The following is a 22,822-nucleotide window of genomic DNA, read 5'->3' as shown; positions in this document are numbered from 1 at the left end:
AGGATTATAGGCATGAGCCACCAGCACTCAGCAATTTTCCTTACTCCCTGCTTACAAAGGAGTACTGTAAATATAACTGGAAATTATTCTGGCATGAAATACAAACATAAAGAGCATCGCAGTAAATTGTGGTTAGGCAGTTTTTAAATTTTTGTTTTATACTGAGATATATTAGAATCTTAAATGAATATATTTAGTTAAGAAGGAGTAGGATGAGTTCCTGTTGAAGAGAATGAAAGACAAAGTTCCTGTTTGCATATTGTAAAAGGATATTGTAAATGGGTAATTCTTCATGGGCTTTATTGATTGAATTTCTTTGGCTGATGACGAAGATACTGAAAAGTAGAGATTTGATAGCATGCATTCTTTTTTTAGTGCAACCACATCCGCTTCTGTATATTACTAGACAACCATGAGCCTAGACAGAATTCCCAGTCTACTTGTGAATCACTTGATTCATTACTGAAAAGGGAAAAATAATTTTGGCTTGAATTAGAAGGAAAAAGAGGATGGATATAATTTAGTCAGTAAAATGCTACTTTCTTAAATTTTATTTTCTAGCCACAAACTATATGTTTGGTTTGTGCTTTGGGTAGCTCTCTCTACACATGTCTTTTTGTCTGGTGTCTGTGAGAGGAAATGAGAACTTGGCCTTCTTTTCATACATTTGTAGAGCAGACCCAATATTGAGGAAGTCCATTGGCAAGAGGCAGCATGTGGAAGGAAAAAAGGTTGGAAGGCTAGAGATCTTGGTGGAAAGTCTGGTTCTAGTCATTGACTTTGGTGGTTACCTCTGGCATGTAGCCCTGGCCCGCTTCATTGTTCTGTCTGCAACACCATGAGGATAGTTAATAAATAGCTGTGTTATTGGGTACATCTTGCAGTCACAGGCATACATGGGCTCGTGTCCTCATTGTATAAGTCCTGTGAGGTAGGCATTGCCTGCATTCTGCAGAGGAAGGCAAGAGAAAACAGTAGTATGTTGCTAGTTCCTACAGAAGTAGGAACCTGTGTTTTCATCCTTTGTATTCTATTTCCACTCCTTGTGATAGGTTACACTTTCATGAGGGAGAACAGAAAATGTGTATCAGCACTCAGGATGTGCTAAGTGCTGTGGCTAAATTATCAAAGGTTGCTGAGGACGTTGGTGGGCTGGAAAGGAATCAGAGGATAGCCTTAGGAGAATCACATGCTGGGGGAATTCTGAAATATACAAAAGGATTGACAAATGAAGAAAACAGAGAAGGGACACTGGTGGCTGAGGAAGGGCACTGTGTGAAGGCTTGTGACTAAGTAGCTTCTAAGGAAGTACTGCTATTACTATCTGCAGAGGGAAGAAGATCTCTTAAGAGTAGTTGGGGGGCTGGGAAGGTGGCTCAGTGGTAGAGCACTTGCCTTGCATGCTTGAGGCCTTGGGTTCGATTCCTCAGCACCACATAAGCAAAAAGAAAAAAACCGGAAGTAGCTCTGTGGCTCAAGTGGTAGAGCGCTAGCCTTGAGCTGAAGAGCTGAGGGACAGCGCCCAGGCCCAGAGTTCAGGCCCATGACTGGACCCAAAAAAAAGAGTAGTTGGGAACAGTAGTTTGGAAACAGTAGAAGTGGAGGAATTGATAGCATTATGTAAGTCCATCATCAGTTTTCAGTGCGGGGCAGGGAATTGTTTTACTGGCTCATTCTTGGTGCTGCAGAGAATTGTATCTCTATTTCTATGGACACAACCCTACTTCATTTTCACTGCCCTGGACAACTGTACAAACTGTATTTTCTCTCTTCCTTCCAATGTATTCTTTGATACTCTGTGACTTACTGTTACATGCCTTTAAGCCCATCCTAACTTAGAAATACAAATGAAAATGGATATATTTTCATATCCCACAAACCACCATAGTTCAGCAACACAGGATTTTGGTTTGTTTCCCTCACAGTTGTGTGAATGATTGAGAGGTGAGGCTCCTTCCTTACCTTTGCCAGAATCACAAGAGGATCACAACATGTGTTCCCAGCTGGAAAGGGTTCAAGTTTAAAATCTGAAGTACAGTGTTGATTGAATTCTTTCACACAATCACACAGTCTGAAGATCATCAAGTGCAACCATTGAAAGTCAGGTTATCTGTACTCTCTTGAGCCTAGAAACAAGAACTTAGATCACATCTCTCCCCTCTATTCAGACTCATGGATGGGAGTCCAGCTTCTTTAACATGGAAGCTATCAGGGCTCCAACCCACATTTCCAACTGAGCTGCCATTATTTTGCTTTACCAGCCCTATCTTTTTATCCAATTAATTTGTTCATGTTGTCACACTGTGCCTTTATTTATTTTTTTTTAATTTAATTTTATTTTATTTGTGAACATACTGTACAAATTACATTTGTTACAATTACATGGGCAGGATAATGCATACATTTCTTACCAAGCATTGCAGCCTCCTCCTTTGTTTATCCTTCACCTCCCTTCCCAGCCTCCCCCCTCCCCCCCAATCCCAATCCTTCTCCTTCCTCCCCTTCCCCCCCTCCCCCCCCCCCACCGACGTTGTAAAGCTCGTTTTGGACATGACAACTTGTACTTCTCATTGTTGCAACAGGTCCACCTGTATCCTTAAACAACTGGTTTTTCCCCATTATTGTAGATAACAAGTACATTTCTTTTTCTTTTTTTTTTTTTGGTTCGGTTGTGGGGCCTGAATTCTGGGCCTGGGCGCTGTCCCTCAGCTCTTCAGCTTAAGTCTAGCGCTCTACTACTTGAACCACAGCGTCACTTCTGGCTTTTTTCTTTTTGCTTATGTGGTGCTGAGGAATCAAACCCAGGGCCTCATGCATGCAAGCCAAGTGCTCTACTACTGAGCCACCTTCCCAGCCCCAATGAGTACATTTCTTTTTTTTTTTTTTTTTTTTTTGGGTCTGGTCGTGGTTGCCTGAACTCTGGACCTGGGCACTGTCCCTCAGCTCTTCAGCTCAAGGCTAGCACTCTACCACTTGAGTCACAGCTCCACTTCCGGCTTTTTTCTTATGTGGTGCTGAGGAATAGAACCCAGGGCCTCGAGCATGCAAGGCAAGTGCTCTACTACTGAGCCACCTTCCCAGCCCCCCAATGAGTACATTTCTTATCAACCATTGTTGCCTCCTCTTTGTTTCCCCTTCTCATCCCTTCCCATACTCCCCCTTTCCCCCTACCTGATCCTGCCCACCCCCCCACCAAAGTTGTAAAGTTAGTTTTCGACATAACAACTTGTACATCTCATTGTTGCCATGGTCCACCTGTATCCCTAGTTAAATGATTTGTTTTTTCCCTTCCCCTCCACAGATTATACCAACATCAAATACAGTGAAAGCATGGGTTATACTGTGGGGGAGGGACATACAAAGCAACAAAGAAATCATCTTATAAATATGTTAGAAACAATAGCATGAAAGGAAAAAAAACCCAAAAAACATTTGAATACTTATCTTGGGGTTCATTTCCCTAGCATCATCTTATCTGACCTTTTCTTCTTGACTCAGACATATACTAGATACTGCAAATAAGGGAAACCATGGGACCTATGTTTCTTCGGGCCTGGCTTATTTCACTTAATATAATTTTTCCAAGTCTTTCCATTTCCTAACGAATGGGGCAATGTCATTCTTTCTGATGGAGGCACAGAATTCCATTGTATATACACCACATTTTCTTGATCCATTCATCTACTGAGGGGCATCTGGGTTGGTTCCATATCTTAGCTATGGTGAATAATGTTGTGATAAACATAATTGTGCTGGTAGCTTTAGTATGGTCTTGTTTGTGATCATTTGGGTAAATGCCCAAAAGTGGGATTGCTGGGTTATAGGGGAGCTCTATGTGGAGTCTTTTGAGGAACCTCCATACTGCTTTCCAAAGTGGTTGAACAAGTTTACCCTCCCATCAACAGTGCAGTAAAGTTCTGTTGTTATTAGGGTTCTTGATTATAGTCATTCTAACTGGGGTGAGGTGGTATCTCAATGTTGTTTTGATTTGCATTTCTTTTATGGCTAGAGAGATTGAGCATTTCTTCATGTGTCTATTGGCCATCCTCTTCAGAGAAGTTTCTCTTTAAGTCTTTTATTTTTATTATTTTATTTTTTATTGTGAAAATACTGTACAGAGGGGTTACAATTACATGGGCAAGATAATGAGTACATTTCTTATTAAGCATTGTAGCCTCCTCCTTTGTTTCCCCTTCCCATCCCATCCTCCCCCCACCCCCTCACCCACCCTTCTCCCCCCCCCCCCCCACCAAAGTTGTAAAGTTGGTTTTTCTACATAACTACTTGTATATCTCACTGTTGCAATGGATCCACCTGTATCCCTATTTAAATGATTTGTTTTTTTCCCTTCCCCTCCACAAATTATACCAACCTGAAATACAGTTCTCTTTGTCTTTAGCCCACTTATTTATTGGGCAGTTGTTTCTTTGAAGATCTATTTTTGGGGGATTTAATTTTTTGAGTTCAAGGTATATTTTAGATATGAGACCCTTGTCCATTGTATGGCTAGTGAAGATCTTCTCCCAATCCTTGGGCTTTCTATTGATCTTGTGAGTTATGTCCTTTGCCATGCAGAAGCTCTGCAATTTTATGCAATCCCATTTGTCCAACCTTTCTTTGATTTGTTGTGTTTCTGGGTCTCTATTAAGAAAATTTTGGCCTGTTCCAAGGAGACCTAGGGTTTCTCCTATTCATCCTGTAATGTTTTCAGAGTGTCTGCTTTGACTCTGAGGTCTTTGATCCATTTGGAGTTGATTCTGGTTCAGGATAATTCAATGCGATACCTACCAATATTCCAACCTCATTCTTCAAGGAAATAGAAGAGGCAATCCAAAAATTCACATGGAACAATAAAAGACACCGAATAGCAAAAATGATCCTTAACAGAAAGAACAGAGATGGAGGAATATCAATACCAAATTTCAAACTGTACTACAAAGCCATGGTAATCAAAACAGCTTGATACTGGCACAAGAGCAGACCCCAGGACCAATGGAATAGAATTGAAAACTCAGAAATGAACCTACAGACCTATAGCCATCTAATCTTTGATAAGGGAGCTAAAAAAATAGAATGGAAGAAAGACAGCCTCTTCAGTAAATGGTGCTGGCAAAATTGGTTAACTACTTGTAGAAAACTAAAGCTAGATCTTTATATATCATACTGTGCCTTTATTTATCTAATTTTTTCAGGACAATTCCTATTTTTAATCTTTCTTACATCTCTACATATGAAATGCCTGTCTTAGTTATCTAGCCAGATAGCTGTAATAGATGCTTTGTAATACATTCCTCAGGCCTTTGCCCCTTCTAGAGAGCTTCACCAGCCATTCTTTTCAACTCAAGATTTTTCTAGCCACAACCTTCTATTTTCCACTTGTGTCTGCATCTGGACTGTTCTCACCATGGAAGGTAATTAAGTAGACTTAGATCTTCTAAATTTATCATATAAACTTAAGGACAATTTAGTGGGAAAGAATACATTGTATAGTGGTGAGCCAAACAGCAGGTATTTCCCTGTTCTCATTGAACAGGGAATGAAAGAGGATTTTATTCACTGAAATAAATATAAGATGGGGGCTGGGAAGGTGGCTCAGTGCTTGCCTTGCATGCATGAGGCCCTGGGTTGATTCCTCAGCACCACATAAGCAAAAAAGTAAAAAGCCAGAAGTTGTGCTGTGGCTCAAGTGGTAGAGCGCTAGCCTTGAGCTGAAGAGCTGAGGGACAGTGCCCAGGCCCAGAGTTCAAGCCCCACAACCGGATCCAAAAAATAAAAAATAAATATAAGATTACTGGAAATGAAAATACACATGGTGGTAACCACTTCCGCATCAGGAGAGGAATCCTGGCAGAGGTCAGTTTTAGACTAAACTAAGAAAGTCAGGCTATTTGTCACTCATCTTGGACTATTCACTGACATGTCACCATCCTGAAAACTATGTACTAACATCAAACAGAAAATGACAACTGCTTTGAAGAAGTTTCTAGAGAATTCTGCCCTTCTGTCTTGGATCCTTCATCTTGCTCTGTCTGTTGAGATAGACAGCTTTAGTTATTAAACTCCTAAGGATATTTTGGTGATCTAGTGATTAGCATTGGACTTTCAGTAACTATTACTCATTTCATTTGCTCCTCACCATGGAACATCATTAAAATAGATTTAGATGATTCTAAATTTATAATATAAACTAAAAGCAATATAGTGGAAGTAGGGGCTTGGTATAGAATATATTGTACAATCCTGTATATGTTGGTAGTATTTAATCTGTCATTAGAATAGGATGTAATTAATTTTTTTTATAAACCAATAATAAAGGAGTGAATCCTTTTCACATCTTAAACTTGTAGGATTTTCCAATCAATCTGTATCCATCATGAACTTTGACATCTTCTCTCTCTGTGTGCATGTGTATTTATATGTATGTTTATGTTTGAGATTCTGATGACCAAACCAAAGGTTACACACATCCTAGGCAAATGCTCTACTAACATGATACCCCAGTGCAATTTCCTTAAATAAAGTAAATGCTCATTTCATTAAATGATTGTTGAATTTAATATCAGGAATACCAGGTCACTTTGCTAATTGCTCACATTTTATTTAAGATGTTTTGTAATTGTACTGCAATTATTTTGAGATGATTCCTTATTCTTCATCTCTGTCATCTTAGAGAATTAGAGGTCAAAACAAACATCTTCCCTAAGGCCTACAGTCAGTATGAGTCAGTAATACTTTGATACATTTTCACCATTTAATAATAAATAAGGCAAGTTTCAAAAATGCCCAGGTTATTTCTTGCTGTAGGAGATAAGTCAGCTTTTTTGAACAAGTAGGCCTATGATATGGGGAATATAAATTCCACTATCAGTTTAAATACAAGATGTCCAAAGCACAGGGACCACACCAACTAGCCTCTGACAGGGCTGATACCTTAGTCCACATATCTTTGTCTCCTACCCCATATTTTCAGCCCTGAGGACAGTTATCAGAAGTATACTTTTAAATGGAGCTGTTTCAAGTCCTGAGCATAGGAGGTTTATACCTGCAATCCTAGCTACTCAGAAGGCTAAGATTGAGGATTGTGCTTTAAAGGCAGCCTGGGCAGAAAAGTCCACAAGACTCATCTCCACTTAAGCAGCAAAAAGCCAGAAGTGGAGGTGTGGTCTCAAGAAGTAGAGTGACAGCCTTTAGGAAAAGCTAAGTGTGAGAGGCCTTGAGCTCAAGTCCCAGTATTGGTGGGTATTTGTGTGTGCACATGAACACATACACACACACATATGCAACAAATGTAGTCCCTTCAAAGTTAACTTTATCATTACCTTTGATACACCACCCTTGTAGGAATACCTAGACTTCCAAGCACTGTTACTAGGGTTTGTACAACAGTACTGGTGTTCTTGATGTATGTCAAATTTGATAGGAAAGTGCATGTCGACCCATTCAAAGTCACAGATCACTTTACAGAAAAAAGGATTTGGCTAAATTTATTTGGCAGCCATCTTCTAAAATACATTTATAAATCGAGTTGCCAAAAGCTTTTGTATTACTTTCCTTTACAGTATATGTTCCTAAAAATAATTTTTAAATCTTCCAAATGGTCAATCATTGCTTTTAGTTTCTTTTCAGTTTTTTTTAAAAACGTTACTTACTAAGAACACACTTGCCAGATTTTACTTAATCACATTTTTATGGCCTAGTCATTAACCTGCTTTAAAAAAAGTAGCTGAGTGGAAAAATTGACATAAGCCTCATTACTCTGGCTCCAATGTACTGCTGTCATAAAGAATCCATCTTCTATATGTGTATATTTTCATAGGATACCATTGAAAAGGTAATGGAAAATTAATGCTGCAATGGAGAATTTGATTTCTGTGTATAAATTTTTTAAACACACCAACACAGTGTGTGTTTACAACATCAAGGGGTTTATTTGGAAGGAAGTTTTATCATCAACTTTATAATACTTAAAACATATTTTACAACTGGCCATACATTATTTCTGCTTCTTACTTTAAAATTTTCCTCATTTCTTTGATAAAATATTTGTTATGTGTTTCTTTAGGCTGGGAACAGACTAGTTATAACCATTGTTAATGAGGATAGCACTAAGGTTTAGGATCTCTAAGGGGTCAATCTATCCTGTTCTCCCTTGTTAATTACCTTTTGAGCTTTAAAGTCTAAAACATGCTAGGAGCAGTTGGTTCTGAGTCAACCATTTGTTATTACTGCCATCATGGTCATCAGCCTCATCATCATCAACATCATCACCACCACCACCACCACATCATCATCATCATCATCATCATCATCATCATCATCATCATCATCATCATCATTATTGTTGGCTTTACTAGCTCGAGCAGACATTGGCCTGTAGAATTTTCATGAAGAAGAGAAGCCAGTTGTGGCAAACTGAAGTAATTGACATGGGACAGGAGTATTGGGATGTGTGTATGTATACATATACATATATATGTATATATACACAAACATCTATGTATATACACAGATACATACAAACATATATACACATGCATATACATATACATAATATATATACATATGTATATACATGTATGTGTGGAAAGAGAAGTGGAAGAATTTCAGTGTTGCCTTATCATTTGGATTACCAATTTATAAAAACTGAACAGGATTGAACAGTTTTTCTTCTAGATTTCAAAGTTCTACCAGATTTTAGGTGGTCTACAGTGGGGGTTTGTGAGCATGGGTAATTTTTACTATGTTAACTGGACAAGTTACCTAACTTTTGCATGCTTCAGCCTTTATTCTTACACAAATTTCATTGAAACCTGCCAATAATGCTTAAAAAATTATTGTATATAGTAAGGGTTCCATAACTTTTATTACTATTATTTTTGAAATATTGAGTAGATTTATTTTATGTTATTTCAGGGCAGAATGGAAGACAAAGTTTAGCTGGTTTTGGTTCTTGTTCTGTTTGAGTTTCTTATTTATTTAGTTATATCTTTAGGAAGTTCTACAAAGGAGGTACCACTTAACAAAGCAGTACATGAAAATAATGAATCTTGATCAATATCACCCCTTTCAGCATTCTTCCCCATCCCTCTCCCTCTGCCTCCCCTCAGTCTTCTTAATTTTGTAGGATATACATTGATTTGTTTTTAAACATTCAATTCTTGACTGTATTCTTCCCCTCTTTTCCACTTCATCAGCCTGGATTTCTTATTAAATGGATATTTATCTAAGTTGATATACTCTCTGAGGGGCAATTTTTCTTACTGGTTAAGTGAGACACAGTTTGCACTATTTTGGAGAATTAGATTATATATGTAAATTACCAAGCATGCAATCAGACCCAATGGTAGGTACTCAATGAATAGAAGCTACTATAATTCTTCCTTTCTTTCTTTTTATTAAAAAAAGCTCAGCAATAAAGAGATTGTGTGCCCAGGAACCCTAGGTTTTTACAAAATAGCATTACTTTATAAAACAACATGAAGAAAAAAGCCAGTGTTCTCAGAGACTCATGTAGTTGAACATTACCTTTCAGCCAAAAGAAATATATTACAGGTTAAGTGGCTGTAAATGCTATGTTCTATTTATATATGATGGAGGTGTTGTGCACTGTGGAGCCACATTTTAAATATCATGTGTGAGGGCTTTCTTGTTTCTTACCTTGTAAAATGTCCTCATTTTAAATGTCTCTAAGTATATGTAAACATGTATAAAATAACCTGAAACTCTCATAATAAAATATGAAAGTTCATCGAGACTAGACCACTTTCTTTTCTTTTTCACAGTTTTATTACAATCCTCCTATCAAGATTTCATGTTTGATCTTAAAATCATGGAATTTTATAGTTGGGAGGGACTAGTCTAACACCCAAAATTTATACATGAGGAAATTGTGACTTGACAGGTTTAAGTGAGTTGCCAAAGGCCATATGGTAAGTTAGTGGCAGAATCTTGGTCTCTTGTCTCCAAGTCCAAAACATTTATGGACAAAGCAAAACTAGATCCAGGCAAGAGTGACACCTTCGTAGCTTAGGAAAGGTGACCTTGGGACTTACAAAGTGACTCTTAGCACAAGCTGGAATTAGAAATTAGTAGGGGCTAGTGCTGGGGATCCTTGTGAACTTATCCAGATGGGGCCAAATGATCACAGGTATCGAGATCACAGGTGTGTTTAGATAATGGTTATCCAAGGATGTCAGTCTGAATCAGAAACATGAACTGCAAATAGGTTTCAAGATTTAGGGAGATTTAGAGTCAGCAAAGCAATGGATCCAGCAAGGCTCTGTTAACAAATACTTGAGGGAAAAGTTGTTTATCTTCCGTTGTATGTTTCTTGAATATAGCAAGCTTATACATATACTATGTATGCTGATAATCCAATGAAGTAATTCATGGATGCAATGAATTAGGCTTGCCAGGCTGATGCTCAATCACTTGAGCCATACCTTCAGCTTTGTTTGTTGCTGGTGGACTTTCTTGCCTAGGTTGGCTTCAACCCATAATCCTCAGATCTTAGCATTCCGAAGAGCTAGGGTTACAAGCATGAGCCACCAGTGCTGAGCTCCTTTGTATACTGTTAATTTCTTCTTTTTGCTAAATTGGATTAACTTTCAAAGTTCTGTTTCAGAAAGCAGCTCTCCTTCAGCTGTCTCTTTGAATCTTTAAATTCTTATTCTGTTTACAGATTGTTATCTGGTTGTTTAAAAATCTTTGTGGTATTTTTATGAGTAATAATTTTTCTTGCAGGCTCAGAATTACCTTATGGTTTAAAAAGTATGATATTTATTTAGAAGGGTTATTATTTGATGTTCTAATGATTCTAATTCTACTCTGTATGTATGTATGTGTGTTTATTTATTTATTTTTGGTGCAGGTCCTGGGGCTTAAACTCAGGACCTGGGCACTGTTCCTGGGCTTTTTTGCTCAAACATTCTACCATTTGAGCCACAGCACTACTTCTTTTTTTTAAATATTCTTTTATTGTAAAAATACTGTACAGAGGGATTATAGTTTCATGAGTAATGTAATGAGTCCATTTCCTATTGAGCATTGTTACCTCCTCCTTTGTTTTCCCCTACCATCCCTTCCTTCCCCAGCTCCCCAACTCCTCCCCCCAAAAGTTATAAAGTTTGTTTTCAGCATAGTGTCTTGTATATCTCATTGTTACAATGGGTCAACCTGTATCCTTATTTCAGCATTTTGTTATTTCCTTTCCCCTCCCCAAATTAGAAAAATGTATATACAAGATGCAGGGCACCAACATCAAATACAGTGAAAACAGGGGTTATACCATGAGGGAAGAACATACAAAAGAAACAAAAAAAATCACATAGTAATTTTAAATGCATTAAAAATAGCAAGAAAGAAAAAAACCAGTCCATAGCTCTACTTCTGACCCTGGTTGGCTTCAAACTGTGACCCTCAGATCTAAGCCTTGTATCTAAGATTATAGGCACAAACTAATGGATCCCAGCTTTGTTCTGTATTTTTGTGTCTACTCATCTCTATGGTAGAAAGGGCTTGTTTTTTCCAAATAGGACTTGTTTGTACATGGTATTCCAAAGCAGTACAAAGTAGTAACTAATTTTTGGTTCATAAAAGTAGGACTCTTTGAGGAGAGGCCATGATTGGGATCATTCAAGGGACTGGTACCCACTTCCTGTGAGTGAAATTTTCTCCTTTACACACCCATTCAGAAGATAGCCCTTATGTGTTTCAGTTTTCTGAGTACATTGCTCAGGCCATTTTCTACCTCTTTGCAAGTCCTGGTTTATATTGTAGTTAGTGAGTTGGGTTTTGACTACTGAGTAGGAGGAAAGTAGTAAGAAAAGTTGTATGTGTGTGTGTGTGTGTGTGTGTGTGTGTGTGTGTGTGTGTGTGTGTGTGTGTGTGGTCAGTGTCACTTGTAGACTTTATATAGAAGTCATGGTTGAATTTCTAGGAGTCAGTCAGGTCATAGCTGAAGGTCAAAGAGCATAAAGAGAAGTTGAGTGTGAAGAAAAGCTCAGGAAGGAAAAGGAAGGAAAAACTGGACTTGGAAGAAAATGAGATTGAAAGAAAAAAGGTGAGAGTAGTGACTAGAGGAAAGGAGTCTGAGATGGGAAAGGATTTTGAGCAAACAAAAATTGTATGTGGTTAAAATGCCAGAATAGTGTTGATGAAGAGTTGGGTTAGAAATTAAATTACCAAGGGATGCTATACATCACTCATAAACTGACATGTAGAATGGTAAACCCTTTGTACAACCACTTAAAGTTAATAAAAACAAAAATCAAGCAAGAAAGAAACAAATGGTAGGGAAATACAAGTAGAGAGGAACTTCTGTTTGAGAAGCAAAACAATTTATATGTAGTCAAGTAATTAAAAATGAATTTTTCTTTATGCTGTTAAGATCAAACCCAAGGATCATGCAAACACTGTCACCAAGCTACTTTTTCCAGCCCTACAGTTTTAATTAGCAACATATGAAAAGAAGTTTCTGAAGACCATAAAATATTAGGTTCTTGAAAATGTCATACTTTTCTCATAACATCTGATTAGCAAGATTTCATGGTCATTTTTTAAAAACCACCCTATCTGAATAATTAGCTATCATATACTTAAAAACAAATGAAGCTATTTGTATGAATTAATGAAAAAGAAGTCGTAGCCTTTTTTTGGCATTTATTCAAAGCCTTTCCTTAAAGACTTGTATACAATTGCAAGCAAGTTATCCTTTTGAAGTGATATTAAATCAAATTTTGAATAAATCAGGTCAATTGTATAACTAACTCTGATGAAAAAAAATCACACAGTACATATTCCTCTGGCTGTCCTTGTTCCTGTGTAGGTCTGACAGGCTACCTAGCATTTCAGATCATTTTGTGATGTGCTCTTCTAAGAGAAATTAATTGGTATGCTTTCATAAAAGTTTTATGATGGAAATAGTTTGAGAAATATCTTTTGTTAAAATTGTAGGCTACTTTTGGAGAGTACTAAATTCACCAGCAAATCAAGTGTTTTGGAAATCATAGTTTAAAAAAAGGCTGTTCGCTTGGTATTGGCATAAGAACAGACCTCAGGACCAATGGAATAGAATTGAAAACCCAGAAATGAACCTACAGACCTATAGCCATCTAATCTTCGATAAGGGAGCTAAAACAATAGAATGGAACAAAGACAGCCTCTTCAGTAAATGATGCTGGCAAAACTGGTTAACTACTTGTAGAAAACTAAAGCTAGATCCTTATATATCACCCTGCACTAGAATCAACTCCAAATGGATCAAAGACCTCGAAGTCAAAGCAGACACTCTGAAAACATTACAGGATGGAATAGGAGAAACCCTAGGTCTCCTTGGCTCAGGCCGACAGACCCGGAAACACAACAAATCAAAGAAAGGTTGGACAAATGGGATTGCATAAAGTTGCAGAGCTTCTGCATGGCAAATGACATAGCTAGCAAGATCAATAGAAAGCCCACGGATTGGGAAAAGATCTTTACTAGCCATACAACGGACAAGGGTCTCATATCTAAAATATACTTGGAACTCAAAAAATTAAACCCCCCAACAACAAATCCTTAAACAACTGCCCAATAAACAAGTGGGCGAAAGACTTAAAGAGAAACTTCTCTGAAGAAGAAAGAAGGATGGCCAATAGACACATGAAGAAATGCTCAACATCCCTAGCCATAAAAGAAATGCAAATCAAAACAACATTGAAATACCACCTCACTCCAGTTAGAATGGCAAAAATCAAGAACTCTAACAACAACAGATGCTGGAGGGGATGTGGACAGAAGGACCTTACTTCATTGTTGGTGGGAATATAAACTTGTTCAACCACTTTGGAAAGCAGTATGGAGGTTCCTCAAAAAACTCCACATAGAACTCCCCTATGACCCAGCAATCCCACCTTTGGGCATTTTTCCAAATGATCACAAACAAGACCACACTAAAGCTACCAGCACAACTATGTTTATTGCAACATTATTCACCACAACTAAGATCTGGAATCAACCCAGATGCCCCTCAGTAGATGAATGGATCAAGAAAATGTGGTATATATACACAATGGAATTCTATGCCTCCATCAGAAAGAATGACATTGCCCCATTTGTTAGGAAATGGAAAAACTTGGAAAAAATTATATTAAGTGAAGTAAGCCAGGCCCAAAGAAACATAGGCCCCATGTTTTCCCTTATTTGCAATATCTAGTATAGGTATGAGTCAAGCGGAAAAGGTCAGATAATGTGATGTTAGGAAAATGAACCCTTAGATATGTATTTTTTTTTTTTTTTTGTCGGTTGTGGGGCTTGAACTCTGGGCATGGGCACTGTCCCTCAGCTCTTCAGCTCAAGGCAAGCGCTCTACCACTTGAGCTACAGCGCCACTTCCGGTTTTCTGGTGGTTTATTGGAGATAGGAGTCTCACGGTCTCTCCTGCCCGGGCTGGCTTTGAACCGCGATTCTCAGATCTCAGCCTCCTGAGTAGCTAGGATTACAGGCGTGAGCCACCAGCGCCCGGCTTAGATATGTATTTTAATGTTTTTTTTCTTTCATGCATGTGTTTCTAACACATTTATAAGATTATTTCTCTGTTGCCTTGTATGTCCCTCCCCCACAGTATAACCCCCGCTTTCACTATATTTGATGTCAATATAACTTGTGGAGGAGATGGGGAAAAACAAGTCGTTTAAGGATACAGGTGGACCTGTTGCAACAATGAGAAGTACAAGTTGTCATGTCCATAACGGTCTGTGCGGCTGGGGAGGGGGGGGGGGGGAAGGAGAAGGATTGGGATTGGGGGGGAGGGGGGAGGCTGGGAAGGGAGGTGAAGGATAAACAAAGGAGGAGGCTGCAATGCTTGGTAAGAAATGTACGCATTATCCTGCCCATGTAATTGTAACCCCTTTGTACAGTATGTTCACAAATAAAATAAAATAAATTAAATAAAAAATGGAAAAAAAAGGCTGTTCATGTTGCATTTCTCAAACTTATTTAAGAAACGATGTGTGCGTATCTGTGTGTGTGTGTGTGTGTGTGTGTGTGTGTTTGACTATAGAAAAGGAGAGAAGAGGAGAGGAGAGAGGGAGAAAAAGTGAGAGGAGAAAAAGAAGGTGGAGTAGAAAGGGAGAGAGGAAACAGGGAGAGAAGGAGAGAGGAAAGCAGAGAAAGAGAGAGAAAAAAGGGCCTATGCGGTCATACCTTGTTTCATCTTGTTTTTCTCGTGATTATTTCATAGACTAGAAATGGTTGAGGTACACTTTGCGACCTTAATTCCTGAGCAATTGAGCATTTTGTGTAAGTCTGCCTTTTTAAAAAAAATTTAACTGATCTTTCCTTTGGCAGATTCAGATTAAACTCAGTTATCAGATTCATAGAAATCATGTTCAACTCTGATCTTTTTTTTTTTTTTTTTGGTTGGTTGTGGGACCCGAACTTTGGGCCTGCGTGCTGTCCCTCAGCTCTTAAGCTCAGAGTGAGCTCTCTACCACTTGAGCTACAGAATCCATTAGTCATATAGTCGAAGTATTCTGGCTTGCAATATAGATCTTTCTTAACTGTACAGTAGCTGTACATTCTTTCAGTAACTAACTTCAAGTCGCAAGCATGTGAATTGGCCTGAGTTAGGTTCCCAGGTCTGTTCATCTAAGACAAAGAATGAACTCTTTAAAGAGGGTCCAGGGCTGGGAAGGTGGCTCAGTTGTAGAGTGCTTGCCTAGCATGCACAAAGCCCTGAGTACCACATAATCAGAAAAGGCTAGAAGTGGCGCTGTGGCTCAAATTGGTAGAGTATGAGCCTTGAGCCAAAGAAGCTCACAAGGACAGTGCGCAGGCCCTGAGTTCAAGCCCCAGGACTGGCAAAAAAAATAAATAAAAGAAGTTCAATAAGGATACCCTTGACTTGCTCCCAGGTCCTGAGTAAGGGCTGTAATCCTGTTAAAGAGAAATTTGAAAGAGGTGAGATCAGGCAAAAGGCTGACAAGGTGGCAGGACTGGTTAAAATGAATGACACAGGAAAACACACCCTGGGCACAAGCCAGAAAAGTTTCATTTGGAGTCCATAACCAGTCAGAAGCTAGGGCTGGATTGGCATGGTTAAAGGCTTGGTGAGAGGCCTTGATCATTTCCTGTAAATAGCAGGTAACGAAGGCAAGAAGGTAAATTCCTGTCCAGTTAGAAGGTAGATAGGTATGGACATTAGATGGGCACCAATTAATTGGATGGACATTAACTATTTTCTTTTGATCTCCCGGCTCTAATTAATTTTAAAAGGACAACTCCATTTTGCATGTGGCACTATCACCTCTTACTCCAGGACTACCTTTTGTCCTGGGAGTCTAGGTGCTCGGTGCTGGGATGGCTTTTCCTAGTTGGCATCTCTGTCAGTCACAGGGTTTGAACTCAAAGCCTGGACACTGTCCTTGAGCACTTCTGCTTAAGGCTAGTATCTCTTATACTGCCCTGCTCTGCCCAGTGCAGACCTGGACCCTGAAGACCCCAGCTTCAGAGACTCCTCAATGCCCCCATGTCAGCAGGAAGTAGCCAGAAAGACAACCACCGACCCCTTTCCCCTGTCTCCCTTTGGCCCAACTTTTTTATGTATCCAAAAGTCCCTATATGGAGGATCTGCCTCTCCCCTCTAGGCTCACTGTTTTTATGTATCTAAAGATGGTATATGATTGAGTCCTGCCTTATTCCCCAGGGTTAAGCAAAGCACCATTTGTGTGCTCACATGCTTGTCTGCAGGCAGGTCTTCCGACCTTGGCCCCCAGAAGATAAGAGCCCCCACACCTGGCTTCCACTGTGGGCCTGGCCAAGGACATCTCCCTTGGTCCTAAGGAGACCATAGCCCATTTTTTAAATCCTCTGCTTCCTTGTTAAGCCCTATATACGCCCACCCCAAAATCCAGTCCCTTGTACAACCTCCAAAGCTGTGGAAAGTTCTGTGCCCCTCGCTATTCCTCAATAAACAATCCTCACCTGTTGAAAAAAAAAAAAAGAAAAGGTCCAGACCTTAGATGGGTGGTCTTCTCAAGATCCTGCCAGATGCTTGCAGCCAGCTACTTTTTGCCTCAATTTCCTTAGTAATGTTAGTAAATCTTTCTGAATGAGCCTTCTTTAAGCTTCCTATTGCTTGTTTTGGATCTTAGTTATTCTGTAAGAACTACATTTACCTGCTCCCTTGGAAGAGTCAGTGGACCTCTCATAAGGACTCACCCTCTATGAGTGAGTGAGCAGCAAAATACTGCTCATGCTCTGCCAAGTCCTCGGGTCTTTTCACCATCTGTATGCCTTAGATTGCAGGCCCCTCCACAGGAATTCATTCTGTATTATGGATTGAAAAATGCACATTACGTACACTGCCTTTGAAATCAATGCTTGGTAACAGCCATCTGAAGTGTTTTCTAGAAAAGGTATCAGGACTCTATGATTCAAGTTTAAACTTTGAAAAAGATAAGGGAAACAAGAAGTGTATACTTAGAAAGAGTCACTGTTTCAACCACAGGGCCCCTGGAAGTTCCTCCTGTCTGTAACCGCAAAGGAAAGATTATTTATTCCTTGTCTTTGACTTACACCCTTAAGCTGGGCTGATCTTCCAGGAGGAGGTTTGTGGGAATTGGTTCTCATGCTTTGCCGTCCTCAGTGGATCCTCATCTTCAGTCACTGATACTTCCTCCTCTGCTCTATTTTATGCTTCCCAGTGTTCTGCCCAGATCTCTGTATTGCGTCTAATACTCCTTAAATTGCCCAGGTTGCATTCACATGTGGGAACTATTGATCTCATCTTATTTCCCAGATATTATTCTAGATACTGGTATACCTATAGTTGGTCCATAGCTGGGACTCAAAGTGGCCCTTCTGTTCTATCTGGATTCCTCTATTCCCAGAAATCACTATTCTTGTTTCATGTGTCTTTTCTTAAAGGATTGGGCTTCTGCAAATGCTTCTTTTCAGAGTTTTTTTTTTTTTTTTTTTTTTTTTTTTTTTTTTAAACTCCATCTTTTACCTTGCAATCTCAATTCCTTTTATGTCAATTTGGAGCCAAGTTTCTGAGCCCCACATGTCCAGGAATACAGTGGCTTCTGGATGTACATCCAGGGGGCCAACTACCCATTGTAAGACTTCCAAGAATTAGTCTATCAGTTTCTCATTCATTCCCATCCATTATCCCCAGACATTTTCTCACTAACTGCTTTCCCAAACCACACTAATTCACATTTTCAGATTTTCCATACTCTAGGCTGAAATTCTGCTGAGAGCTGTGGCTCTTCAGACTCAGTGTGCAGCTCTAATGCCAGGGCTTTTTTTTTTCCTTTTCTTACTGTGTGTACCCCATGCTTTGCTACTAATCAATCTGGAGACATGATTGATGAAATTAAAATCTGCTTGCAAAAGGTTACTGGTGACCCATTCTACAAACTATTCTAGAATATTCCTTACCTATAGTAAATGTGTTTTTCCAGTTGGACTCTTTGCTCACATGTGGTGGCAGCTTAGCAACAGTTCTTCTCTATACATGTGTGTCACTACTCTAAATGTAGGATTATTGTCAGAAATTACATTTTCAACTGTGGTGCATAGCTGGATGGACCTTTGATTGCTGTAACTTGTTTGAAATAGAGCAAAAAATATTTAAAGAACATTTGGGAATTTTTACTTTGGAGGATTTCTGAAAAATCAGTGTGGATTCTGTTCTAGTACTTTTTAGGGGCTAATTTTATTAAAGACTAGGTGCCTTGGGGAAGTGATTCCAAACAATCTGGCTTAAGGTAGATTGTGGTACAGTCAGTTGAAGATCCTCAAAGCCTGTTTCTAGCATATACTTCTCAGGAAGAAGAACTCTGTGTGCTATTTTACACTGTGTCCAAATAACTGATGATGACCTTCCTGAATAATAATATAAGAAAAATAATATTCATTAACAAATTGTAAATAATTCAAATAGTTGAAGACATGTTCTTGTTTTCCTCCTTGCCATATCTCTTCACCCAATGCCAGAAACCAAGTAGTTGAAAATCCTATTATATCTGATTTGAAGTTAATTTTAATTGGCTTGAAGAATCTCAAAAGTATCTCAGGACAGTCAAATTTCCTATAGAATTAGCAAATCTCAGCCTGCATTTTGGGCGGGAAGTCGGTATGTAATATTGCTTTCAAGGCTACTATAGAATATTGTAATACACGACCAGGATTTCCATTCAGAAATGAGTTTTTAAAAATGGGTTATCCTATGTAAAAAATATAAAGACAAAGCCATATTGGTAGTAGTGGGCCTGGAGCCTGCTGGGCTCATCTACCACTTGATGTGTTGCCTCATCCCAATTGGTAGCACTGTTGTTGACTGGCAACTCTGCCATCCTTCCTTGCCATCTGGCTCAGCCCCTTCAGCACCAGAAGGTGCAATGAACTGTTAATGGTGGGAAAGAAGTGCTCTATATTGTCATGATGTACCAGTACAAGCCCAGAAGTAAACTGCTTCACATGCCAGCAAACATTCTCAGGGCAGTGAATTCAGCTCTGTGAAATATGGTTTTTCCAGGAGGTGATGCAGTCCTTTAGCCCTACCTTTTGTAAAAGAAAATCTTGTTACAAAATAACTAGCCCCAGAAAGACTTAGCAATCATGTTATTGTTTTAGAAAAAGACTTACCCATTGTATATAGTTAATTTATGTCAGAGAAGTTACTAGATGCAATGGTATGGGAGCCTATGAATGTCTAATTATACATTTATAATTAGGAATGGCTAGTTATACATTTCTCCCTTTTACCATTTGATTATCTGATATATTAATTGGCTCTGGGGGCATCTAGAAGTCCTTTACTTCTTTTATTAGCTTAATAATTTAGACCTCATTAGCCCAGGGCAACAAGTTAGTAACTCAGGAAGCTAAGTCTCTGGAAAGTATCAAAAATGTCCAAGAACATTGTCAAATCTATATCAACTTTCCTTTTTCCTTGCCTTCACCTCTTTTCAGTGTTCTCTAGGATGCCAGGGTCTTGTATCTACCCTGGTGCTTAGGTATGGTCACATTTTCCTTTTTTTTTTTAGTCAGTCATGGGGCTTGAACACTGGGCCTGAGCACTGTCCCTGAGCTCTTCAGCTCAAGGCTAGTGCTCTACCACTTCTGGTTTTCTGGTGGTTTATTGGAGATAAGAATCTCTTGGACTTTCCTGTCTGGGCTGATTTGAACCTCAATCCTTAGATCTCAGCCTTCTGAGTAGTTAGGACTACAGGCATGAGCCACCTGCGCCTGACTTCATATTTTACTTCTGAAACTGCTTTACCCATGGTAACTAAACTCTGAATTCTCACACTCTTTTGCTTCACATAACTTCTAGTATGCTCATGAAGTTTGTGAGTCTTGTTGAAATAGCCAGTTCCTTGCTTGAATAACATTAATCAAGGAGGTCTTACAGTATGTTGGAAATGAACTTTACAACTTTAGGGGGGAAGAAGGTAGGGGAGGGAAGGGAGAACAACAAGGGAGCGGGTAACAATGCTTGACAAGAAATGTACTCATTGCCTTATGAATGTAACTGTAACCCCTCTGTACAGCATCTTTGCAATACAATAAAATAAAAGAAGGTCTTAGAAAACCTTCTTCTCCAGAAAAGTATCCTGGGAGTTTCTGTTTGGTGTTCTCACCAGTGAATCTTGTCACTGTTGAATAATGACATTTCATGGTGAGAAAGCTTTCTTTCCCCAAGTAGAATAAAATCTTGTCTGTAGGCTTTGTCTTTGATCTTACCCTTATAGTTTGATCTGCCTATTATTTCCTACAGAAGCCATAGCTTCTTCTTTCCTGAGGCTGGGATTCCTTCCAACAAGAACATCCAGCCATGAGTGTTTACAGCTCCACGACAGGCTTTTTGTTGGAGCTGTCCCTTCAAGGGAAGGTCTGTTTGTGATGGGTGTGTGTGGCATCTTGTCACTTACCTTGCCTGAGGTGGAAAATGAGGCACCATAGAGAGTGAAGAGTCTGTAGATTTGGTGAGGGCCAGGATATCAGGACATGAGAGACTATAGTACACTAGGAGTTCCTTTCATGTGGGACCAAGGATTTGATAATTTTATAGTGTTGATGCTTAGTTTCTTTCACATAGCACATCACACTGAGGTGCTCTGGTCATAGCCTGAACCTGATTTGCTTCTATGATCACTATGTGAAGCCTTTGAATTCTGACCACTACTGCATCCTGTTCTTCTGCCCTGTGTTTAGCTTCTCCCATCAAGACCTCATTGATTCCATCAGATGCCTTCCTGTGCTGTTCCTTTGCTCTGTTCATACTGTTACCTCTCTTTACCACCTTCATCTTCAGACACATAGACCCTGGCTTGTTGCTTAATGATATTCTGGCTAGGTTTCTAATTTCCCTGCACCTGTATCTTTTTTTCTTCCCAACTCATCTGACAAAAATCTAAACCCACTGAGTACAAGAGTACATTGAATCTATGGCTGGGTAGTAGAGAGGTGGTAGAGAAAATCTCTCATCTGGGCTCTTTGGCTTGTCAGCCTTCTGACTGGGTTTCTCTGGCCATTGGCCTGCCTACCATGCTCTTCAGTGATCCATCAGAACTCTTCATCCTGACAGTCTCATCTCTCCGTAGCTCTACCCCCAGTTGATGACCTTTCTTCTTATTTAAGAAGGACGTGGAAGCATTTGGTGGAACTGTGCCCCCAACCCCTGGGGACCTCCCTCTGAGACTGTGAGTGTGCTGGGCTGGAGGTCTTGGCTTTGTTCCCTGCTTTACAACTGGATTTTTCAGATGGAGGGCTGTATGGGCCTTCTCCTCTCCTTCAATGCTTTTTATAGCCCATTGTCTACTCCAAACTGGGATCTGTTGGCTTGGTGACAGCGGTGCAGCTTTTGCTGAGGTCATGGAAGACCAATGTGGAGGCTCTTTCAGTCCCCACCTAAGCTCCGGCTACTTCTCTCTTTCCTGGCCCCAGCTTTCTCACTGTATGTCCTTTCCCCCCTCACTCTATGTGTTTTTTTTCTTTGTTTTGTTTTGTAGATAATTTCACCTATGCAATACCCTCAGTACAGACTAGAAGCAAATGCTTGCAAGGTTTTACCTGTAATTCAGACTTCCATCTGGCTCATAATTATGTGAAAGAGATTTCTACTGGACTATCTTGAAAGCCTCTCAGAAAGCCACATGTCATCTGAAGCATTTTCTTCTCTCTTATCCTTCCACCCTCAATGACCATAGTCAGTGCATTACAACTCCAGTAGATCTACCACTTAACATATTTATTGAATCTATATAGCAATATAGACTTTAAGATACTAATGAGCTGATATTGAATTAATAACTTTGCTTTAGAACAAGCTTCTTATACACTGATATGAAAGTATTTTTTGTGGTCTTGTTAACATATAAATGCATATTTACTTTTGGATTTTCCTTTTTAGGCCTTTAAAACCAAGGATGGCTATCTTGTAGTTGGAGCAGGAAATAACCAACAGTTTGCCACAGTGTGCAAGGTAATATACAAACATTGGATATAAGGGTGATAAGTACAACAGTTCACTTACTATTACATGTCAGCATGTAAGAGTAGACCACTTTCGTATTTATAAATGGGGAAACAAATGGTAAAAGACTGGGACTAAATTAGCATTCTACTTTTTAAAATGTAGGACCTATTTATATTGTGAATTGATGTATCACAATCGCTTAAGTTGCCTGGCTTTGATCTGTCTACTAGTTAAATAAAGGGGGAGAGCCAGGAAATGAATTTTAAAGGATTTTTTAAATACTAAGGGTCTTCTTCTTTTCTTCTCACTTCCCTCTCTTCTTTTCTTGTTCCTCCATATGAAGTTTATTTAGGA

General features: G+C 39.2%; 1 protein-coding gene and 1 long non-coding RNA gene across 3 annotated transcripts in view; one reads left to right on the top strand and one right to left on the bottom strand.

Annotated features, from left to right (window-relative positions):
* The window catches only part of Sugct (succinyl-CoA:glutarate-CoA transferase), a 604,197-nt gene that overhangs the window by 193,729 nt on the left and 387,646 nt on the right, over positions 1-22,822 (top strand). For both annotated transcript variants that reach the window (XM_042695071.1, XM_042695070.1), the window contains one exon: positions 22,403-22,474. In XM_042695071.1, coding sequence (XP_042551005.1) covers positions 22,403-22,474 — 72 coding nt within the window. The remainder of the gene's footprint in view (positions 1-22,402; positions 22,475-22,822) is intronic.
* On the bottom strand, positions 2,949-22,474 carry LOC122120846. The gene is made up of 3 exons (XR_006149799.1): positions 22,383-22,474; positions 8,352-8,354; positions 2,949-2,958 (listed from the first exon to the last, which is right to left on the bottom strand). It is a non-coding gene; the product is annotated as an uncharacterized LOC122120846 (long non-coding RNA).

Source organism: Dipodomys spectabilis, unplaced genomic scaffold (assembly GCF_019054845.1).
Source record: "Dipodomys spectabilis isolate Male_0828 unplaced genomic scaffold, ASM1905484v1 ptg000178l, whole genome shotgun sequence".
Classification (NCBI taxonomy): domain Eukaryota; kingdom Metazoa; phylum Chordata; class Mammalia; order Rodentia; family Heteromyidae; genus Dipodomys; species Dipodomys spectabilis.
Note: the sequence above shows the minus strand (reverse complement) of the source record. Positions and strands in the feature narration are given on the sequence as shown.